We start from the raw sequence: 25,157 nt of genomic DNA on the forward strand, positions 1-25,157 counted from the left end.
TTTTTTTGAAACAGAGTCTTGCTCTGTTGCCAGGCACCAGGTTGGATTGCAGCGGCACAATCTCAGCTCACTGCCACCTATGCCTCCCAGATTCAAACAATTCTCCTGCCTCAGCCTCCCGAGCAGCTGGGACTACAGGCGCACAGCACCATGCCCAGCTAATTTTTGTATTCTTTAGTAGTGACGGGGTTTCACCATGTTTGCCGGATGGTTTCAATCTCTTGACCTCATGATCCATCCGCCTCGGCCTCCCAAAGTGCTGGGATTACAGGCGTAAGCTACCACGCCCAGCTAACTTTTGTTCATTCTTATACAGTTTTCCAAAATTCTGATCTTAAAAATACAGACAACAATAAATAATTAACACTGTAGATCACCTTACAGTTTATCAAATGTCTTTACATATTACCTCATCTAAATCCTGGCAAAAGCCTTAATAGACAGTGGTAAGTGATAAGGTGGAATTCAAACACCAGCCTTCTGACTCCACAGCCTGGGTCTTTCCTTTGTCCCAGCTACTAAATTCTAATCTGGTACTTGTTACAGCTTATTGCGCTTATTTGTGGACACAGCTGTTCTGCCAACATGCAGCAAATGCCTTGAGGGCTGTTATCAGTATTTTCATATTCCTAATAACTGGAGCAGTGATTAAATGTTGAACAAATGAATAAATAAAACTATCTCACACAGATGACACTAACATCAATTCGGAAACTTTGGTCAATGCACATACTGAATTTTGCACAGTCTGTTTTACAACCCAGCTGCCTTGTGAGAGACTACAATCTATGTGTCAGCAGCATTTTTCAGTCAATACCTACACCAAGACAACAGCAACCTTAAACAAACAATAAGAGGAGGTTCAATGAGAACAATATCTGCCACCTGACGAAAGGAACTAATCCTATAACCTCAAATTACTTTGAGGTGAGGGAAGGCTATGCAGAATGACTGTAAGTTTAGCTGCAAGACACAGCCACGAACATAATTAAAACACACTTGCAGCATTTCAAGAAGTTAATCATACAGCAGAGCATTCAATTTGCAATTCAATACTTTTTCCCACTTATTTTGTCAGTGCACAGGCAATTTTCTTTAAAAAGACTTCAATACTGAAGCCTCAGGCCAGAAGGACCATAAATAGCAGAGGAGATTCCAATGCTTTGGCAAGGCGCAAAGGAAAAACACAGGAAAATTCAAAGAAGCTAAGGTAAAAAAAAGGTTCCCTGGTATGTAAATTCCCACTCGCTTGCCCACTCAGTCACAAGTAAACACTTGATTACACCACACCAAAAGGGACTTTCACTGCTTACCTACGTTACCTCTCCTTATGCCCTCTACACACATCAACTTTTCTTTTTTCCCTCAACACTATTTTGACAAATTTCACAGCTACAGAAAAGTTGAAATGACTGTACATTGAAACATGAGTTATCATCTGGGTAGACCAGTTATTAACATTTTGCCAGGTCTGCTTTATCTCTATGTATGTGCAGGTGTATGTATCTAGACACACATACTTTTTTTCACTGAATCAATAGAAAATAAGCTGCAGACTTGGCTGGGTATAGTGGCTCACACCTGTAATCCTAGTACTTTGGGAGGCCGAGGAGGGTGGATCACCCAAGATCATGAGTTCAAGACCAGCCTGGCCAATATAACGAAAACCCGTCTCGAATAAACACAAAAATTAGCTGGGCACGATGGTGGGTGCCTGTAACCCCAACTCCTCGGGAGGCTGAGACGGAAGAATCGCTTGAACCTGAGAGACAGTGGCTTCAGTGATCCATGATCGCACACTGTACTCCAGCCTGGGCAGCCGAGCAAGACTGTCTCAAAAAAAAAAAAAAAAAAAAAGTTGAAGACATCATGCTTATTTTAGATGAGAGAGAAACTTCTTCAAACTAAGATCTGCCCTGAAACATCTTGCATATAAAACTACAAGCTGGATATGACCTAAATCAGAGATAAACATAGCTAAATTCCTACAGATATGAACTAACATGTCCAATATGTATGAGTAACTTCTACCTCACTCTACTTTTATAGATTTTGGAATAATCATCATAGCATATATTAGATAGTGCCACTGATATGTACACAGGGTGGGGATGCAGAGCATAAACTAGAAGACCTGACTCATACCATGCCTGTATTTTGCTCTACTGTGCCTTAGACTCCTTATTTGTGAACTGTGGGCAATAATACTCCAACTGTTCTCCTTACTAAGTCCTGCAGAGAGAATAAAGGGGTGGTAGACTAGGTAGATGGATAATAAACGGAAGGAAAGGCACAGGCACAGCACTGCAGCCGCTGCTCTATACCTACAAACTGGCTTAAGAGCTGGTGCCATATAAACAAGTAAGTTGACTTCATTTAAAGAAAAAGAAACTACTACTTTGTTGGGTTAAATCACAATCACATACTGCAGTATATATTAAATGCTAAAAATAAAATTCACAGAGATTACTATAACTGCAAAATATTACTTTTCCAAAGTACTTCTTCATTAGTTTATTTTTGACCTTAAAATCTTTTAACAGTTTGTTTTAGAAGACAGTTTGAAATGAATATATTTTAAGGCAAATTCATTGTCAAAATGAACAACATAACATGTTTGATTATGTTGTGTTTCACTTTAATTTCTAGATTTCTTCCCTCACTTCCCTCATCTGAGTGCCCACTAGGCAACATGGTAAGACCAAGCTGCATAATTTTGACCAAGTGCTCACTTTCTTTTTTTTTTTTTTTTTTTGCAAGAAGTCTTGCTCTGTTGCCCAGGCAGGCTGGAGTGCAGTGGCACAATATTAGCTCACTGCAAGCTCCACCTCCCGGGTTAAACCAATTCCCCTGCCTCAGCCTCCTGAGTAGTTCGGATTACAGATGTGCGTCACCATGCCTGGCTAATTTTTGTATTTTTTTGTAGAGATGGGGTTTCACCATGTTGGTCAGCCTGGTCTCAAACTCCTGACCTTGGAATCTGCCCAACTCAGCCTCCCAAAGTGCTGGGATTACAGGTGTGAGCCACCATACCCAGCCCAAGTGCTCACTTTCATACAGTTTACACAAATAACCAAGATATGCAAGATTATAGTGTGGCGAGGATGATAAACATAATTAGTATTTACCAATACCTAGTTTTTCAGACCTTTCTGGATACACAGAATACTATTTCCCTGCCCCCTCGAAGCTAGGAGGGGACATAATACAAGAAATGAGCTGTAAATAGAACCAACATCACTCTGGTCTAAGACAGTAAAAACTTCCACCTTTTATCCTTCCCTTCCCTTCCTGAGACCATAAATTGAGATAATGGGACCTCAAAAGGTCACCACTTTCCACGGATCTTTTAATCATCACTTGAAACAAGTTGCCCAGGAGTGTCACTATCTCAAAAAGCAGATTTTGCCACAAAATAAGAAAAAAATCTGTATGTGATAAGCCACAGAAAATTTAGGACTTTGCATTTGCTTATTTGATTGTTTGAATTATCACAACAGAGCCTCGGCTATGCTGACTACTGCAGCCTCAAGGAGTGTCTGACACAAAATAGAAGCTCAATAAATAAGTATAGAATGAACTAAAGGATAAATGGATGGATAGATGAATAGTCCATTAAATGTGGAACAATATGGAAGTTTGGACTCTAATTCTGCCATTTGCTAGCTGGATGACCAGGGCAACTTACTTCACTACACCTCACTTAACACCTCATCAACAGACTTGGGCCAGTAACAATATTTACCTCAAAGGGTTACTTAGAATTAAATGAGTTAAAGCATGTCAAAAGCACTCAGAATAGTTGTCAACATATTAAAAAGTGCTTAATACATGTTTACATCTAAACAGGCAAATACAAGGAATGGGACTGCTGTTAGGTTGTTTTTCTAATATCTGAAAATGTCACTACAAAAATTATTCCAAGTTAAATACAATATGCCTCAACTTGTTATTTGAAAGAAATAAAATTATACCAGCATTAATTCACTGTCCTCATTTAAGACAAAATTATTTCTTCCTCTATACCTTACAAAGGATTTATTTGTCTAAGACAAATAGCATAGTGAAATGACATACAGCAAAGTGAAGCGTCATAACTAATACTTACTGCTATAACCCTTTCTCCACCATTAGTAACCTGCTTATAATAAGGTGATCCTGAAAGAACTCTCCAGGCAGAAAGGCCACAGCTAGAAGCTTTTGACACACCTACTTCAGCAGTTTCACATCCACCAACCAGTAAAAGTCTAAAAAAGAGAAAAAATTTTTAAAAATCGATAAATTACAAATATAAATAAGAGCGAAACAAAAAGAGCGCAGTCTCCTTGATGAAGAAAATGTATAAAGCACTGCTATTAATATTTACTAAACCTAGAAGGTAAATATTTCAGAGGAAACAATCGAAAGAAAACCACTGTTTTCCAATTAGGGTTTCACCATATTCAGAAGGCAGGCTTAAATATTCAGGTACCTGAAACCCAGGTGGGAACTTAGAAATGAAGAAAAAATGTAAGGCTGGCAACTGAATATCAAAGAAACTGTCTGTATAAACACCAGTAAACTCTAATAAATACATGTGTAGCCTCACCGAGACACATTATGTATTAATTACGGCAGTGTATCTGATGCAATGAGGGAGCGATTACAGAATGCCAGAAAGAAATGACACCCGGGAGTGCCTGAATGGGAAAGGACCACAGAGCAATAATTAAACTAAAGTAAGACTGGTTAGTAGTTTAGCTGCACACTATGATTGCTTTGCTTTTCTGTTACACTCCATTCATAACCAGAGGCCAGTTACCAACAGGGCAAAATGGCCTAACATATACTAAAGGTTAAAAGACATTACTGCGTAACCACCAAATAAACAAAGCTAATTAATAACGGGACCCCAACAGTCACAATTTTTTAAGTTATGTGCAGTACTTCTGGCAGGGACTTGTATAACAGACATTATAATCACCTGTCTAAAGAAAGAAAAAAGTCTGAAAGTCCTGTTTACCTCCTTCTTGGCCATACTCATAGAAAAACCAAATCTTGAAAAATTTATGTTTCTACACAGAAGTTGAAAGGTGAAAGAAAACACTTCATAAAGTTAGAGTTGGCATATCAGACTAACTCAGTTACAATTTATGTCAACTAAAGCTAACTGTAAATGTTATAAAATTATAAATATCAGCACCTCATTACATAACACCATGAGCTTTCAATACTGACCCTTCAAGACCAGTGGAGGTATATGCCCAAGGGTACTCAAAAAGCACTACATGATTGTAGAAAGCAACACCTGCCTTCTGTTAATTTTGTTCACCTTGTGTGGCAGGCAACACAGTGGCTCCCAAAAGATGTCCACATCCGAATCCCTGCAGCTTGTAAGTATGTTCTATTACACGGATTCAAGGTTGTACATGGAATTAAGGTTGCTAACCAACTGACTTGAACATAGGGAGACTATTCTGACTTATTCCGGTGGCCCCAAAGTAATCACAAGAATCCTTAAAGTTAGAGAAGGGCAGCAGAAGAGTCAATTTGAGAGGGATATGATGTAACACTTTGGCTTTGAAGGTAGAAGGAGCCACAAGTCAAAAAATTCGAGCAGCTTCTAGAAGCTGGAAAAGGCAACAAAATAGATTCTCCCCATGCCTCCAGAAAGGAACACAGCCCTGATGATATGTTTGATTTTAGCCCAGTAAGACCCATTTTAGACTTCTGATCTCCAGAACTGCAGGGTAAGTTTGTGTTAGCTCACCAAGTTTGTGATTCAAGGAAAATGAATATATACCTTGTTTCTTTCCCAGTCCCAAAACTCAGATGACCTGTCAGACTCTAATACCACCAAAAGCCCTCTTCTCATTTGACCACTTTCTAAAGTGTTTCCGAACTAAGCTAACAATAACAATTAAAGAACTCCTCTCTATCATACACTCTTAGATCTAAATTTTTCAAAACTGCACAAAATCCTGCTAGGTTTAACCATGGAGCTTAGCCCAACTCAAAATCTCAAAATCCATAAAGTAATTTAAATGCACTTTCTTCACAGAAGCGCAACTTGAGCTTTCATATAAAGCCTCTTCCCTACTGCCTTTATATGTGGCTCTAACAAATCTTCATCCCAGCAAATTGGAAGCAAAAAATTTTGATATGATGCCTTGAGGCAGCCTATTTGGACTGTTCCTACCCTAAACAAATCCTTAGAGCTAACAAGTAATTAACCCTGTTCACCGGGGCAAAAGAGATTGTGGTCCAAAGTCAGGCTAGTAGTATGAGGATTACTTGCCCAGAGCATTCATTCTCCTCAAATGATTCTATAATAGTAAAATATTTTCCAAAAAAAGGGGTATATCTAGTGCAGATAAAATCATATTATCTCTCAGAATCTAACTCTCAAATTTGTAGAAAATATTGATGAAAAAAGAAAAATACTTTAAACAACACTAAAGATGCTATCAACAAAAACTAGACAGTGAGAAACTGTAAAATAAATGGGCTGCTTTTTTCAGAACACACATACACACACTCAAAGCAAAAGAGCAACAGATAGATGGGAGAAATGGAAAAAACACAGGCTGGGTGCAGTGGCTCAGGTCTGTAGTCCCAAAACTTTGGGAGGACAAGGTGGGAGGACTGTTTCTGGCCAACAGTTCAAGATCAGCCTGGGCAACATAGTGAGATGTCAGCTCTACAAAAAAATTAGCCACATGTAATGGTAGGTGCCTATTGTCTCAGCTGGTTGGAAGGCTGAGATGGGAGAATTGCTAGAGGCTAGAAGTTCAAGGTTGCAGTGAGCCATGATCATGCCACTGACCTCCAGCCTGGTTGACAGAGTGGGTGAGAGACCCTGTCTGAAAAAGAGGCGGGGAAAGGGGAAAACACAGTCTGGATATTTGAAGATATTGACAGATTATTATTAATTATTTTGGATGTGCTAATGGCATCATGTTTATGTTTTAGAGTTCTCATTTTATAGAAATACTCACTGAGATATTTACAGATGAAATAATATCCTATCCAGGATTTACTTGGATATAATCCAGGGAAGGGTGTAGGGGAATGGCTCGGTATACAGGTAAAATTAGACTGGTCACGAACTGATTGCTGAAACTGAGTAACAGGCACTAAGGAGTCAGTATACTACTCTACTTTTGCACACGTGTCAAATTTTCCATAAAGTTCTTTTTCAAAAAGTCCATTCGATAGGAAAAACTCCTCTAAATAAATAGAAACAAAAGGGGTAACTTGGAATATCCAAAGTTCAGAATTTAACCACAATGTTTTTTTAATCCAAAAACATGTGATTCATAAAACATACCTATAATAACTAGTAACCTGTATTTGAAAATAACATCACTATTTGAGAATTCAATAAATTCCCAAAAGGCCATTATAAAGCAATTCCTTGATAACTGAAATAATCTCACTTTGATCAATATCCAACATACATATTTATGTTAAAAACATATAGTAAACATATCAATATATTTATAATATATAATTTCTACTAATTAAATTTATGTTAATATATGTATGAAAATTTAAGTTGGCTGACTACTGAAGGAGTTACAGACCTAACTGATAATCCAGATTTTTTTGATGTCCTGGGTATCAGAAGACACTTCCTCTCTATGAATTCTGGAAAATACCATAGCCTTGCATAGATTAAACTGGTTACAAAAGGTTAAGATCCACTGAGAACAAACGGGATTCAGTATCGGTACCCAGCTTTTCTCCATTCACGCCAGACTGAAGAATAAGTGGGAAAGCAGCAGAATGAAGAAACTAATCATGTGCTATCCCAATCAGACAGTATGGCAGCTTTAGGACAGATGTTCCAGCTCTAAGAATGTACACGTGTTCACACCTGCAAGTAGGCACGGGTGCTCATGTATGTTTAAAGGGGAAGAAATGGAGATGACTGAATCAACATCTTCACAAAACAGGCAACTGGCAGCTGCTGAGTGCAGGGCAGTGTGCAGGGCACTGAGTGGACAAAGATGAGCAAGTCATGCTCTCTGCATTTAAAAGCTCACTCTATAACAGAAAAAAAAAAAAAGAAGGAAAAACACATGGGAGCATGGAATTAGTGGTGCAAAAAATGACAGAACAATCTGAAGATGATAAGCCAATCTAAATCTACTGAAGGGGTTTTCTTCAGTTATACATACCAAGGGGCCAGCCTGGGCAACATGTCTCTACAAAAAATACAAAAATTAGCTGGGCGTGGTGGCGCATGCCTATAGTCCCAGCTACCTGGAAGGCAGAGGCTATAGTAAGCCAAGATCGAGGCACCACTTCAGCCTGAGTGATAGAGCAAGGCTGTCTCAAAACAAACTAACTAACTAAAACCCTAAGGGTTATCAACCCCAATTCAGGACTCCATTACTTTACTACTTAATAAGACTCACAATGTTGACTAGAACTAATCTACAAGTGATTAAGAAAATAAAAATAGGCTGGGTGCAGAGGCTCACTCGTGTAATCCTAGTACTTTGGGAGGCCGAGACGGGCGGATCACGAGGTCGAGATTGAGACCATCCTGGCCAACATGGTGAAACCCCGTCTCTACTAAAAAATACAAAAATTAGCTGGGCGTGTGGCACGCGCCTGTAGTCCCAGCTACTTGGGAGGCTGAGGCAGGAGAATTGCTTGAACTCGCAAGGCGGAGATTGCAGTGAGCCGAGATTACACCCCTGCACTGCACTCCAGCCTGGCACCTGGCGACAAAGCAAGACTCTGCCTCAAAAAAAAAAAAAGAAAAAGAAAAGAAAAAGAAAAGCAGGCTTATGGTGATGATTGGCCAAGTAAAAATAAACATTCTCCATCACGATCACAGTGTTCAGAATAGGCTTCCAGGGCAACACTGGCCGGAAGCAAGGAGAAATAAAGTTCCACTGGTAAATCATGTAACTTTTTTTAAAAAGCCAGTCAATGGGAAAGAGAAGAGTCTGAAACTCAGCACAATATAGTCAATAAATGTTTGCTCAGGGGCTGTGAATATAAAGTCTATACTTCTCATTAGGAAGCACAGAGTAAAGAAGGTACAGAGAGACCCACCTTCTCACTGCCTGCCCTCACTCTATGTTTCAGCAGTAAGATGTAAGGAGATCAGGTGGGGAGAAGGGAAGGGTCACAGCAGCGGAGGTAGAGAAAGCTGAGGTCACACTGATTAAAACAGACAAGACAATGCTAAGTCACGAATTTGGTATTTCTAAAGAAACATAGGAAGAACATTTCAGCTTGTAAGAGTTGTAAGAGATGAAAAGGGAGAGATACCATCTTCTTTGGTGAATACTTTAAACGTGCCAATTTCTCTTAAATTAATTTACAAATTGAATACAATTTCACATACAATCCTGGAAGAATTTTTCATAGAACTGAGCAAACTGATTTAATGAAACTAGAAAAACACAGAATTCCCATGGGAGAATAAAGTTTTAAAGAAAAGCCAGCTCAGTTCACACTGATGAATCTTTCACTTATGAGCTGGGCTTTGTACATCTCGACACGTAAACATTTCCCTACCCTGCCATCATTACAACATTCTCATTTGAATTTGACCATATTAAAATTTACAACTTCCATCCATAAAATGAAGACTGGGCCTGTAATCCCAGCACTTTGGGAAGCCCAGGAGGGTAGATCACCTGAGCACAAGAGTTCAAGACCACCCTGGGCAACATGGTGACAGCCCATCTCTACTAAATACAAAAAAATTAACCAGGCGTTGTGGCATGTGCCTGTAGTCCCAGCTACTTGGGAGTGTGAGAAACGACAATCACTTGAGCCTGGGAGGTGGAGGTTGCAGTGAGCTGAGATCGCCCACTGCACTCCAGCTTGGGCTACAGAGTGAAACTCCATCTCAAAAAAAGAAGACATGGAGAAGGTATTTATAACACATAAAACTAACATAGCAATATTAATAGCCAGAATTTATAAAGATCTCCCACAATTAGTCCAAAAACAAAAAGCAGACAAAGGATAAGCCACAGCAAGTCACAAAAAAAGAAATCTAAAAGCCAATAATGCAGATTAAAACGAGAGATTATACCAGTCACCCTCTAGAATGTTTAGGGACCTAGTTACACTTACCAACCAAATAACCCCACAAACTCTGCTCTAAGGAAATTACAGAGAAATTCTTGCACAGGTACATTCATCTCTTGGCAAAAAACATTTTGTGCAGGACTTGTTTTTGGTTTTTTTTACTTTTATTTTAGGTTCAAAGGTACATGTGCAGGGTTTTTATACAGGCAAATGTGGGTCACAGGGGTCTGCAGTGCAGATTATTTTTTCACCCAGGTAATAAGCACAGTACTTGATAGGTAGTTTTTTGATCCTCACAGCACTATTTATAACGCTGAAAAGTTAGAAATCCTTCAAATATTTAAAAGGGATGGACATATAAACACAACAAGTTTTTCAGGAAAACATACACAATGTGAAGGGAACAAATATATAAAAATATATTGGAAGGTCACATACCAAAATGATGACAGCTGCCTCTTGAGAAAGTGAGACAAAAGAATGGAAGCAGGGAATTTTGTATTATTGTCTCTGATATTTATGTATGTCTGTGTATGTATACACACACACACACACACACACACACACACCCCTTAGGTTAAAAAAAGACACATTTAATATTTGTTAACTGCATGTAGTAGGTACATAGGTGTACAGAGGCTCCTTGACTTATGATTGGGTAACCAATAAACCTATCATAAAGGGAAAATACTGTAAGTGAAAAATGGGTGTTTTATACATGTGATGGGATGTCAAAACACACAACACAATATCTAAAAAATGCTGGCAACACAGTATGTATTGTTTGCTTGCCTCATGATCTGATCACATTACCCTCGTGGTTGCATGGCAGACTGGCAGCTCCAGTTTGCTGCCATACCCAGCATCACGAGAGTATCCCACACATACTGCTAACCCAGGAAAAGATCAAAATGCTAAGTATAGTTTCTACTGAATGCATATTGCTTCTGTACCATCATAAAGTGGAAAAGTCTTAAGTTAAAAAAATCGCAAGTTGGGGACCATCTGTATATGACATCATTCTCTGTACCTCTCTTTCTCTCTCCCTTCTTTTAACTTAAAAAGAAGAACATCAAGATATAATATCCCAAATTATGCACATCAACTTCTCTAGTTAATGAAGTCTAGGGGGAAAAAAAAAACAGTAAATTGACTGTAACACTTTGTATCAACCCACAAGTCTAGTAAAATACTGAAAAGGAAGTTATCGTATAATTTGCTTTGTGACATTTTGAGGTTGTGTATACATTAATGATTATGTCGTAAGTATTCTGGGACTGGGATTTACTACTAAAATAATTATCAGTTTTTTTTTTTTAAATGTGGTCCATAAAAGCTAACACTGTAGCAAATAATTTATATCATTAATGTCATTTGCTTTTGCATTAAATACCTCCACCTGGAATATTTACATGCAGTGGTAAACATTACATCTTTAAATATATAGAATATTTATTTGACTTTTAAGTGCTTAATTTCAAAATAACATTTTGAAGCAAATATTTTCAAATTATCCTATAAAAATACAGTAAAACTGAATTTTTATAATACAAATTAAATTACACTAAAGCACATGACATGGAAATTAGCAAAACTTTACTTTCCCTTAACAAAAACAAAAGAGAGATAGAGAAAGAAAAAAATCATCATTCCCAATAACCTTTGTATTAGTCCGTTTTCAAGCTGCTGATAAAAACAAACCCGAGACTGGGCAATTTACAAATGAGGTTTACTGGACTTAACGGTTCCACGTGGCTGGGGAGGCCTCATCGTCATGGCAGAACGCAAGGAGGAGCAAGTCACATCTTACATGGAATGGCAGCAGGCAAAGAGAGCTTGTGCAGAGAAACTCCCATTTTTTAAGAACCATCAGATCTCATGAGACCCATTCACCACCACGAGAATAGCATGGGAAAGACCCACCCCCATGATTTAATCATCTCCCACCAGATCCCTCCCACAATAGGTGGAAATTATTGGAGCTACAAGATGAGATTTGGGTGGGGACACAGAGCCAAACCCTATCAGTCTTCAACCACAAATTTTATGGAAAATAACAGGAAAATGATGGGTCTAGAATCAGGAGTATCAAGTTCAACTAACCTTTGCAAAAAAGAAACTATATAATCTTGAGACATTCGTTTTACTCCATTAACAGTTACTAAACTGTGTATAACCCATGAGGAATATGCTAAGCCACTGAAGAAACATCTAATAAACTACTTCTAATTTTTTGTAAATCAATGTTTAGCATATCTTAAGTCTCACATTTCTCCAGTACCACATATGGTGTGCTGGCAGCGGGCCTGCATTCCATCTGTGCCTTCCTTTTTCTCAAAGAGCCAGGGATATACATTCATGTAACAGGAGTAAATACAAGCAGAGTCCACTACAAGTAAAATCACTGGTAAGCACTGACCACTACTGCACACGACCTCGTCAGCAACCTTTCAGTTAGGTACAAAAGCCGCATAAAAGACACATTAACTGCATGAAGGAAGAGGTCAGAGAATGCTGCACAGCGTAGCACCAGCAAAAGGTTCATCCATTAAACAATTTCCCAGACAGATAAAGGGGTTAGGTAAAGAGCATTCTAAGCCAAGGGCATTCTAAACCAACATGATGTACAAGAACACAAAGATGAGTTTGTAAATGGTGTGTTCACAGAACTATAAGAAATCAGTGAGTGCTTCTAGCCTCTAAAGGACAAGTAGGAAGTAACAGGGCAAAAGGTTCCAGGGCAGTTAGGTCCTTAATCATACAAATACTCTGTCTTGCTAACTTCCTGGGCAAGAAGTTAATCATGCTCTACCTTCTGTCACATAACAGTTATTTAAATCATACCTCCATTACTACACTTGGAGCCATTTGGGTGCTGACACTGTGACTAATTCATCTTTGTATCCTTTAGAGCATTTACCACAGTTGTTTCAAAAGACACGTCTCTCTGGGCACTACGTGCCAAGAACTACCATGGCACAAAGATAAATAAGACATAGTCCTTGTCCGTGTCTTAACTTCTCTAGGCTTCAATTCTCCTACCTGAGAAATGAAGAGGTTGAACCAAATGATGAATGAACTCCTTTCCAGCTCTAAAATTCTAAGAGTCTAAAACTCAAAGCAGGAACACAGGTATTGGAGAACAAAAATAAACTGTGACTGATGGAGTAAAAAAACCTAAGAAGGGGTGAATTAAAGGATCAGGATTAAAGGCAGAGGCTAGAGACGAATGGGGGTGAGGTACCACAGATGTAGCCAGGGAAATAAGAGAAAAGGAAAGTATGAACAGAACGCAAGCCCCTAAGCAGCAGACTCTAGGTGATACTGACGAACTATGCAAGCTAGTGGGTACAGACATACAGTTAGATAAAAGGAGTAAGTTCTAGAGTTCCATAGCATAGTAGGGTGACTATAGTTAACAATAATTTATCGTATATTTCAAAATAGCTAGAAGAGAAGATTTGAAATGTTCCTAACACAAAGAAATGACAAATATTTGGGGTAATGGAGATCTTAAATACCCTGATTTGATCATTACACATTCTATGCATATATTTAAATACCATACATATGTACAATTATCATGTATCAATTTAAAATTTTTTAATTAACAAAAAAAGTTACACTAAAAATTGGCTCAAGAAGAAATATTAATGGCTTATTAAGATTCTTTAACCTAATAAATGTTGGAAGAATCTGCCATCTAGTGGCTTAAAATTCTTTAAAACCAAAGAACCCGCCCAACGACCAGCGTGCTAAAGGCATACAACCAGTAATAAAGAAAAAGAAAGAAAGAATATACTCCCCGCGTCCCCAAATTTAAAAATGCCTTAGACTACACTTGACAAAGTAAGGGCTCAAAAAATGTCACCTATTACTTCACAGCTAGAAGACATAACTCTTGGGAAAACTGAAATGTTCCCAATATTAATTCGTTGTATTACCTCCTAAACATTCTTTACTACAAAAATCCTGCTAGTTCAATATTTTAAATTCTGCTTATCCTTACTAAGGTACTTCTAAGAAGAACACATATATAATCATGACACTTTACATCAGCAGTTCTCAGATATAGCATAAGAATCAGAATCACCTAAAAGGCTTATGAAAATAGATTACTGGGCCAACACTCTGGAGCACCTGGATCAGGAAGACTAGCATAGACTCCACTAATTTGCATTTCTTTTTTTTTTTTTAATTTTTGAGACTGGGTCACATTCTGTCACCTAAGCACTCAGTGGTGGCACAATCACAGCTCATTGCTGCGCACCTCCCAAATTCAAGTGACCTTCCCACCTTAGCCTCCCAAATAGTCAGGAATACAGGCATATGCATGCCTGGCTAATTTTTTTTTTTTAATCTTTTGTAGAGACAGGGATCTCCCTATGTTGCCCAGGCTGGTCTCAAAGCCCTGGCACAAGTGGTCTTCCTGCCTTGGCCTCCCGAAGTGCTGGGATTACAGGCATGAGCCACTGTATCCAGCCAAGAATTTGCATTTTTAACCATTTCCCCAGTTACTCTGATGCTGCTGGTCAGGGACCACATTTCTGAGAACCACTGCTTTACTTTATGTTTGAAATCTGTTATCTGACCTCTAGAAGATACACTTTTCTAAAGGTCAAATTAGGAAGCATCAGACTATTTAGTCAACATGCTTAAGAATAATCACAGAAAACTGATTATATTGAATGATTTATTATTAAAGACAAAACAAGGCAATTTTTCCTGGACTTCTGAGTTCATTAATGAAATCATTCCTTAGCAATTTGATAACTGGGCATCATATTTAAAACTGAGTGGTACTTGGCTATAAATTTTTTAAAATACAATTTAGAGTTTAGAATCAAGAAGTATGGAAAGGTCAGGCACATTGACTTACATATGTAATTCCAGCACTTTGGGAGGCCCAGACAGGAGGCTGACTTGAAGCCAGGAGTTAGAGACCAACCAGCTTGAGCAACATGGCAAAACTCCATTGCTCCAAAAATTTAAAAAGTTGGCTGGATATTGTGACACATGCCAGTTACTCAGAAGACTGAGGAGGAAAGATCGCTTGAGCCCAGGAGGTAGAAGCTACAGCAAGCCAAGACCATATACATCATTACACTCAAACATGAAGGACAGAGCAAGACCCTGTCTTGAAAAAAAGAACTATGGAAAAATCTACGAAGTTCAATACTCCTTACTTTGTACCACCCAAAGAGAACTAGACCCACATGCAGACAGACTGCTGGATGACATAAAACAGGGGCCAGAAAACATTTTGTGTAAAAGGCCAGATTATAAATATTTTAGGCTCCATGGGCCATACAGTCTCTCGCAACTACTAATTTATGTCAGAACATGAAAAAAAAGGAACAATATGTAAAAGAAAAAAATGTGTGGCTATGTTCCTATAAATATTTATGAACACTGAAATTTGAATTTCATATAATTTTCATATATCATAAAATATTCTTTTGAGGTTTTTTTCAACAACTTAAAAAATATAAAATCCATGCTTAGAAACAGACCTCCTTGGCCCACAGGCCAAAGTTGGTCAGAGAAAAGCTTACTGGGCATGGGAATCAAAGACATGAATTTACTACTGAACAGTCATGCCATCTTAGGAAATTTAAACCTCTAGGAGCTTAGGTTTCTCTACATACACAGCAGCAGTTATGAAACCTTCTCATATTGTGATGAGCAGGATTCAGCATATATAAGTATCTGGTCATCAGTAAAGGCTCTATAAAGTTAATTTCATCTACTATAATCTTAACTCCAATTGAAATCAATTCAGAAAGTGTCTAAAACTTGCAAGGTGCTAAGCTAGTAGTGCAGAAAATACTGTATAATGAAATCAGGTATTCCCTGCCCTCATGGAGTTTACATTCCTGTGGGTTAATGAGACTGTAATTTCACCAAAGAAAAGTTTGGAAAAAAATCTGTTTTAGGTCTCCCATTCATACAATTGTTCCACCATGATCTTACATTTTAATTCTTCCAAAGTCGGGCTTTCATTTATTTAATGAGAAATATTTATTGAGGACCAATTATGTGTCAAGCCCTATTCTAAAAGCTGAAAACAGAGCTGTAAATAACACAGATGAAGTTTCTGCCTTCATGGAAATTACATTCCAGGGTATTAATATTGCTTTCTCTCTTTATATGCTTTGATAAAGTCAAGCATATTTAACAATTCAACCAAAATCTACTGACAGGTACTCCATGCAAAGCAGCTTGCTGCAGAGACTAATGATACAGTTCTAAGACAGAATGTCTGGCTTTAAAAACAATGGCATTTTGAGAAACAGGAATTTACACCTGCCTAGAGTTATCTAGACCAGGGGCCAGCAAATTACAGCCCCTCAAATCAAATTCAGCCCACCACCAATTTTTGTAAATAAAGCTTTATTGGAACACAGCCACACTGTGAATTTCATATGTTGTCATATCTGCTTTCACACTACAGAAGGTGAGTTAAGTAGTTGTAAGAGACCATATGGCCTGCACAGCCTAAAATATTTACAATCTGCCCCTTTACAGGAAGTGTGCTGACCATTGGCACAGAGCAAAGAAAACATGAGAGGATGTAATAGAAAGCTCGACAGATTAAAGGCCAAACTACAAAGGGCCTTTAATACTAATCTAAGAAGTTATATCTCTATCCCAAAGGTTAAAGGAAATTACAGAAAGACTTTTAAGTAGAGAAGTAAATGATCAGGCTTGTATTTTAAGACTTGTAATTCTTTCTGACAACAGAATTGAAAAGAAATTAGAGGAAGAGAAAGCAACTTGATAAGTAAATTGGGTCAGAAGTGATGAGGGTCTGCAGTATAAGGATGGTACTAGAAATGGAGAGGAGGGGGCAAATTTGAAGCACACTAAAGAAGAAGAATCAACAAGGCTTGGAGATGATAAGAATGAGCTGAGAGTTATCTAAGATAAATCTCAAGTTTTGGCCTGGTGGAAATATTATACATCAAGATATAGGAATACATGAGAAGAAGCAGGTTTAAAGGGGGAAAATGATGAACACAGAATATAATGAGTATGAGGTACTTGTGAACTCTTCAAGAAAAGATGTTCAGTAATCAAGGGAATAAATAGCTTTGTGGCCCAGTAGTAACTTCTGGGATACAGACTTAGAAGATATTACATATTCATTTAAGTGGTTAAAAACCATTAGGTTTGGATAAGGCTGAGTATAAAAATATATAGAATAGGTAAGGGAAAAAAATATGGCCAAAAGATTTCATTAAAACGCCATGAGAATTAACAACCAAGTTTAACATAACAGCAATATACAGTTGACCCTTGAATAACACAGGGTTACGGGTGCCAGCTCCGAAGCAGGCAAAATGCATGCATAACTTTTGACTGCCCCAAAATTTAACTACTATTAACCTAAAGTTGGCCCAAGTCTTACTGATAACAAAAACAGTGTTAATAACACATATTTTATATGTATTGCATACCATATTCTTACAGTAAAGTAAGCTAAAGAAATAAGAATATTATTAAGAAAAATCATAAGATTAAATACATTTACAATACTGTACTGTATTTATCAATACTGCGTGTTTACATAGACTGTTTACAAGATGAATCATCTGTCTGAAATGGTATGCACCACAGCTACAGATTTAACCTATGGTGTATATCGAGCAAGTCAACTTTTTCTTGTCATGTCATGACTTTTCCCTGTTTCCCAGGAGCACTTCCAGCATCACTAGTGGCACTTTATATGGGTCCAATGGCATTGTTCAAGGTTTAAAGTACTGCACTAAACAGGATAAAAAATGCACGAGAACCTCAAGAGATTACTTTTTACTCTGATATGCAATTTACTGGAGAGACTAAAGGCTCACTTGGAGATGATTAGTGTCATGCAACATTTTAAGTGGGTACTTGCAACACTTGAGCTCACTGCAATAGCAACAGGAGGTGACTACAAAATTATTACTGTAGTACAGTATTACCACAGCTAATTTATGCAGTTATTATTTAATACAACATTTTTATGACTGTTTACATTTCTCGTGACTGTGAATGTCATCATACACGGTCTGTAAGTTTTAATAAATGTTTTTATAATAGATTTGTGTATATTATATAATAAAACAGAATCATATCTGCATATATTTTATGCATTAATGACATATCTAACTTTTTCTTAATATTTTTGCTACTTCCAAGGTATGTGGTTCATCTGCAAGTTTCTTCAAATTGTTGCAAATCTTAAAAAAAAATTCTAATATATTTATTGAAAAAAAATTTGTGTATAAGTGGACCCATGCAGTTGAACCCTGTGTTGTTCAAGGATCAGCTGTACAGTCAGTCCTCCATTTCCATGGGTTCTGCATACATGGATTTAACCAACCACAGGTGAAAAATATTCAGGAAAAATAATGGATGGTTGCATCTGTAAGGAACATGTATAGAATTTTTTTCTTGTTATTATTTCTCTAAACAATACAGTATGACAACTATTTATAGAGCATTTACATTGTATGAGGTATTATAAGTAACCTAGAAATGAGAAATACATGGGAGAATGTGCATAGACATATGCAAATACTATGCTATTTCATTCAGGGATTTGACCATTCATGGATTTTGGTATCCACGAGGGGTCCTAGAATCAAGCCTCCACAGACACCAAGGAATGACTGTGCAAAAATAAATGTATTTCTATGGGCCAGATGCAGTGGCTCACAACTGTAATCCCAGCACTTTGAGAGTCCGAGACAGGTGGATCACCTGAAGTCAGGAGTTTGAGACCACCCTGACCAACATGGTGAAACCCCATCTCTACTAAAAATATAAAAATTAGCCAAACGTGGTAGTGGGCATCTGTAATTCCAACTACTTGGGAGGCTGAGGCAGAGAATCATTTAAATACAGAAGGTGGAGGTTGTAGTGAGCCAAGATCATGCCATTGCACTCCAGCCCTGGGGACAGAGCCAGACTCTGTCTCCAATAAATAAATAAATAAATAAATAAACTTTCTACTAGCAGTGAACACTGATAAAAAGTAACTAAGGTCAGAAATATATCTCAAAGTTCAGACACTAGTGTACCTCTTTCAAATCATTTTTTGGCATATGAAAGGTATCATTTACATAATCTTTGTATTTGTTCATTTATTTAAAGTTAGCACAGAAAAGCTAAGTAATTGAGCTTTATCATAACCACTACTCTCTGTGAAACCACAGATTTTTTTACGCAAATTAAAAAGACTTGTGCATGTAGAACCTAAAACCACCATGCTGCCATATTTGGGAGATACGTGGTAAACGGGAAAGAATAAAATAATACCTGAAATGGAGTGATTCCCTGGCTGCCAAGATGATGGTGGTGATTCCTACCTGTGATATGGGGTGCAAGGTGCCCCACACAGGTTTTGCAAAAGCAGATGTTTTGAGTAAATGTGATAATATAGATTGTGTGTCTGCTCTTGTTACATGTCCCAGTCCGAACTTGGGTGGGGACGGAGGGAGAGTTGATAGCATCATATCTGTGGTTTTATAAAATATATGTATACAAATATTCTCTAGCTATGAATATACATAAAGAACAAATACATGTGTCAATTAGAAGGTTCCTGGCAAATGGAATTTAAGTATAAAGTTTTACTAGCAAGGCTCTCCTTACTGTAGACATGAAAAATCCAGGTACGTCAGCTAAATATCAATATTATAACACTTCTTTTTCTGTCTGGGCTTACTAAACAAACTTCTGATTACAACCGGGATTCCCACATAGGTCTGTCAAGAAAAGTGTCCTGGTCCATATTATAGTTTTCAAAATAAAATATTAAACTGGCTCATTGATGCTTTTTTCTTTACATCAACATTTTGAGCTACGTTAGCCCCTAAGTGTGATATCCTCTCCGCAGGTTGACAAATTCAGTTTTCTGGGTCTTTGAAGTTTTCTGGACAAGGGTAATCTTGCTAAAGAAACGGTAGGTTATAGAAAACTTTCTCACTGAGCATCAAATCGTGATGGCATGAACTTGTGTTTTACTCACATTTGTCACCCCTACCCACAAACAAGTGCCTTTGCAGTTTGACTGCCATGTTGTAGGCTTCCAAGGAAGTCAGAATAAACACACACAGGCATACACATGCTCACCCCAGGCAGAAAGACACGAGAAGATGGGTATCCAGTTTTGCTACTTCTACACCTGTATCATCCATCAATCTTAGCTCCTCATGGGCCCAGGCCTGGCCTCAAAGTACTTCTCAACCCAGATTTTTAGGCAGTTACAACCAATGGAAGGGAGATGGCATCTAAAATGAAATTCACTGCTATCCCTCATGAGGGTAACTGCAAAGCAAGGAACATATACTAGTCATTATCCCATTCATCCTATTAGGTCTCCCAGAGCTTAGCACAAGGAACTTTAACTGGAGGGGAGGAAAGGATCAGAATCACCTGATCAAGCCTTTGACAGTGGGACCTAGGTATGCATTTGTTTTAATGCTCACTAGGTAGTTCTGCTGTCCACACCTTGTTAAGAGCCACTGGCCTGGCAGAGAATGTCAATAAAAGTACTAAGGAATAAATCAACTTAGAGTTCTTGGATGTTCTTGCCTGTTTCCTTCCCTTAACCCACAGCTGATGCTAAAGAACATCAGTTGAAGACTTAATTCCCTCTGGATCCTTAGGGTGGATTTAAGCAACTCCTCTGCAAAAACACAATATATTTAGCATCTACCTATATGGTTCATTCCATACCTACCTTTTATCCAGATTTAATTGACTGCCCAGGTTCTGAAACCAAATTCCCAATTTCCAACCCAATACCAGCAATTTAATTTATTATTATTATTACTGAGATGGAGTCTTGCTCTGTCGCCAGGCTGGAGTATAGTGGTACCATCTCAGCTCACTGCAACCTCCACCTCCCGTGTTCAAGTGATTCTCCTGCCTCAGCCTCCTGGGTAGCTAGGACTACAGGCACCTGCCACCACACCTAGCTAATTTTTGTATTTTTAGTACAAATAGGGTTAACATGTTGGCCAGGATTGTCTTGATCTCTTGACCTCGTGATCTGCCCACCTCGGCCTCCCAAAGTGCTGGGATTGCAGGTGTGAGCCACCACCACCCCCAGCCCCAACAATTTAATTTTTAAAGTCTTGCTCAAACTGGTTCTCCCAGGAAAAGTAAGTCTTGTCTCTGAAGCCTGCTGTTGCCTGCCAGGTATCCCTGACACTGGATCTTTCCACATGCCTGCTATTAAACTCTCCACCACAATTTCCCTCTGTCAAATGCTACACTATAGTCTATAATGAGCCTCCCTGGTGCTTGAGGAGCTATGGTCGGTGCCCAGCATAGGGCCAGAAAAGTGTGGTCCAGAAAAAGTAAATGACTTGCCTTGAGATTACATAGCTAGAAAGCAGGACAACCAAGAACAGAATTCAAGACTCCTGTACACATCTGATTACATTTAAAAATATTTTTTAAATCTTTTATAAATATAAAACCAACTGTAGTAGTGGTTGTACAACTCTATACATTTAGTAAAAATCAATGGATTATATACTGAAAATCAGTGTCACAGGGTCATCAAGGAATTGGAGTAGGAGTAGCTTTTCAAAAGTACAACTTCTCCCTACAGAGTCAGCATGTTCTCTTCCTTTTGAAATTAAGGTCTAGTAGTAGTTACCTTCAAACACTAATCACCTTTCTGTAGCTATCAAGGAAATGTTAGAAATACAAAGCAATGTCAGATGTTGATATAAAAATTTTCAACAAAATTGAAAACAAAATAGCAACAAAATCTTAAAAATAAAAATGTTATATACTACTAAAAGCAATGTGCCAATTAAATATCTATACATTAACTCTTCCATTTGAACCTAACTTATTAAGTGTTATTTGGGACTGTGTGACTCCCACATAGGGTGTAAACTCATACAGGACAGGGACTACATTTGAATCTCCACCAGCAAGCACAGTACTCACTGTGTACAAAAAACTTAATGTCATCTCCTTTAAAATGCAGAGATCAAAGAACCCTCTCAGCCAGAATCAGGCTATAATCTATGCTAAAACCAACAGAGGAAAAAGAACAATAAGAACCAAGCAAAGAAGGCATTGAGGTGTTGGGGGAGGCTGAAGAATGGAAGCACAACTGGAATGAGATAGTCTGAGTTTTTAAGGAGGATAAAATACATTCATTAGGCTGTGAGTTAGGATATGTAAAAAAGAAAATAGTCAAAATCAGCATATTCACAGAGCTTATCCCAAAGCTTCTCAATTAATTTTTGTTTCCTATTACCAAATTTAGCACCTCAGTTTCTCTTCAATGATGCTCGTAACATTAGACAAAACAATGAATTTCATAAAACCCTGAGTTTGTATATTACCAATTTATCCCAATTCCACTCTGGCTGATTTATTTCATATTTATAAAATCTTTGTGGATGATAAACATAACAGGCCCACATTACTAGAGTAACTGAAACTAAATAAAAATGTGATATTTCAGCTTATTTCATTTAAAAAAAAAAACTGCATAATGGAAAATATAAACAAGCTAGCAAAATTTTTGTCACGCACAACAGGCCGCTTATACATACTCCTTGCTTTACAACAATTTTCATTCAGAAACAATAATGCAGTCATCCATCTCCTGTGTTAAGTACATCGCGGCTTAGCCACAGGGGCAGGTGCTGAGGGGCTCCCGGTCCGGCTGCTGCCGCTCCCCTGCTCCGGACCCGGGGCTCCCCCTAGCGCCGCTGAGGAGCCGCCTGTGCGGCTCGAGGAGGGCGGAGAAGCGGGGCTGAGAGCGCCTGGAGGCTCGAGCGGAGGATAGAAGGACAAGGACAGAATCACCAGCACTGGCTGAAGGTACCTTAACTTGGGGAATCTTCTTAAAGTTTTGACATGCACACACCTTGAGCAGGGGCCAAATTTTTTCCTTGATTTTGAAAATGCCCAGCCTACAGAGTCTGAGAAGGAAATTTATAATCAGGTGAATGTAGTATTAAAAGATGCAGAAGGCATCTTGGAGGACTTGCAGTCATACAGAGGAGCTGGCCACGAAATACGAGAGGCAATCCAGCATCCAGCAGATGAGAAGTTGCAAGAGAAGGCATGGGGTGCAGTTGTTCCACTAGTGGGCAAATTAAAGAAATTTTACGAATTTTCTCAGAGGTTAGAAGCAGCATTAAGAGGTCTTCTGGGAGCCTTAACAAGTACCCCGTATTCTCCCACCCAGCATCTAGAGCGAGAGCAGGCTCTTGCTAAACAGTTTGCAGAAATTCTTCATTTCACACTCCAGTTTGATGAACTCAAGATGACAAATCCTGCCATACAGAATGATTTCAGCTACTACAGAAGAACATTAAGTCGTATGAGGATTAACAATGTACCGGCAGAAGGAGAAAACGAAGTAAATAATGAATTGGCAAATCGAATGTCTTTGTTTTATGCAGAGGCAACTCCAATGCTGAAAACCTTGAGTGATGCCACAACAAAATTTGTATCAGATAATAAAAATTTACCAATAGAAAATACCACAGATTGTTTAAGCGCCATGGCTAGTGTATGCAGAGTCATGCTGGAAACACCGGAATACAGAAGCAGATTTACAAATGAAGAGACAGTGTCATTCTGCTTGAGGGTAACGGTGGGCGTCATAATACTCTATGACCACGTACATCCAGTGGGAGCATTTGCTAAAACTTCCAAAATTGATATGAAAAGTTGTATCAAAGTTCTTAAGGACCAACCTCCTAATAGTGTAGAAGGTCTTCTAAATGCTCTCAGGTACACAACAAAACATTTGAATGATGAGACTACCTCCAAGCAAATTAAATCCATGCTGCAATAACAGTTCTGGAGTAAGCACCTGCTGTAGGCAGAAGACAGTGTTCTGCAATGACTGAGAATGCACAGTTTTTTAGTGATTGCAATTACTATCTCATTTATTCTTGCTTTTATTTCTTTCCTCTGTTCCTCTTCCCCCTTTTTTAATCATGTTCTTGTTCTTAAGACTTCTTTTCTGTGCCAAAATCAGTAAAGTTACACTCTGAAGGGATATCATCCTTTCAAACGGGCCAGCTAAGGCAGCTAATTATGCATTGCATTGGGATCTCCACTGAGAAAAATTCTGTGACTTGAACTAAATATTTTTAAATGTGGATTTTTTTTGAAACTAATATTTAATATTGCTTCTCCTGCATGGCGAGACTGCCTATTCTGCTATTTAAAAACCCTCAATGACTTTATTTTCTAATGCCGCCTTTTTCATGTGCAACCAAAATGAAAATGTTTAAATTAACTGTGTTGTACAAATGGTACCCAACACATACTTTTTTAAAATTAGTAATACTTTTGTTTAAAGTTTTAAGTTTGCATTTTGACTTTTTTTGTAAGGATGTATGTTGTGTGTTTAACCTTTATTAACTAACGTTAAAAACTGTGATGTGTGCGTAGAATATTACGTATGCATGTTCATGTCTAAAGAACGGCTGTTGATGATAAAATAAAAATCAGCTTTCATTTTTCTAAAATAAATAAATAAATAAATAAATAAATAAATAAAATGCAGCAAACTAAAAAGAACTATTAACTACAAGGAGAATCAACAAGAAAGAACTTACCGGGTGGGTCTTACTATGTCACAGAAGCCCTGCATGATTCAGCACTGACCACGCTCTCTTTGACCTCACCTTATTACTCTGCGTCTCAATCTGCTTCAGCCTAACTGGTCTCATTGCTGTTCCTAGGAAATGCTAAGCACACTGCCAACTCAGGGCTTTTGCTTTGGCCATTCCTTCTGCATAGAGTGCTCTTCCCCCAGATACCTAATACCCCCACCTATTGCAGGTCTTTGTACAAATGACACTTCCTTGATGAGAGTAATGTGGCCACCATATTTAAAAGTGTAACCTGCGCCCCACTCTCCCACCTTTCCACTCTCCACCTCTGATTTTTTTTTCCCATAATACTTAGTTAATCACATATTTTACATTCATTGTTTGTTGTCCGTCACTCCCTCAAAAAGTTCCACAAGGAAGACATACCCTAAGCACCTGGAACAGGATGTGGCACAGAGTAGGAAATCTGTAAGTGTTTGCTGGATGAATAAATAACACTGGAAAATCACTGAAATCATA

At 38.2% G+C, this 25,157-nt stretch overlaps 2 protein-coding genes across 3 annotated transcripts in view; one reads left to right on the top strand and one right to left on the bottom strand.

Annotated features, from left to right (window-relative positions):
* NBAS (NBAS subunit of NRZ tethering complex) overlaps nt 1–25,157 on the bottom strand; it is a 381,587-nt gene that overhangs the window by 327,904 nt on the left and 28,526 nt on the right. For both annotated transcript variants that reach the window (XM_017526040.2, XM_017526057.2), the window contains one exon: nt 4,109–4,247. In XM_017526040.2, the coding sequence (XP_017381529.1) occupies nt 4,109–4,247 (139 nt within the window). The remainder of the gene's footprint in view (nt 1–4,108; nt 4,248–25,157) is intronic.
* LOC108302449 (CYFIP-related Rac1 interactor B-like) lies at nt 22,686–24,551 on the top strand. The gene has a single exon (XM_037737432.1). The coding sequence runs from the start codon at nt 23,333–23,335 to the stop codon at nt 23,867–23,869; it is 537 nt and encodes a 178-aa protein (XP_037593360.1). The 5' UTR covers nt 22,686–23,332; the 3' UTR covers nt 23,870–24,551.

The sequence above is a fragment of the Cebus imitator genome, unplaced genomic scaffold, assembly GCF_001604975.1.
Source record: "Cebus imitator isolate Cc_AM_T3 unplaced genomic scaffold, Cebus_imitator-1.0 Scaffold1, whole genome shotgun sequence".
NCBI lineage: Eukaryota > Metazoa > Chordata > Mammalia > Primates > Cebidae > Cebus > Cebus imitator.

Coding starts and splice junctions, on each gene's coding strand:
- LOC108302449 (XM_037737432.1), top strand. CDS start 23,333: ATGACAAATCCTGCCATACAGAATGATTTCAGCTACTACAGAAGAACA.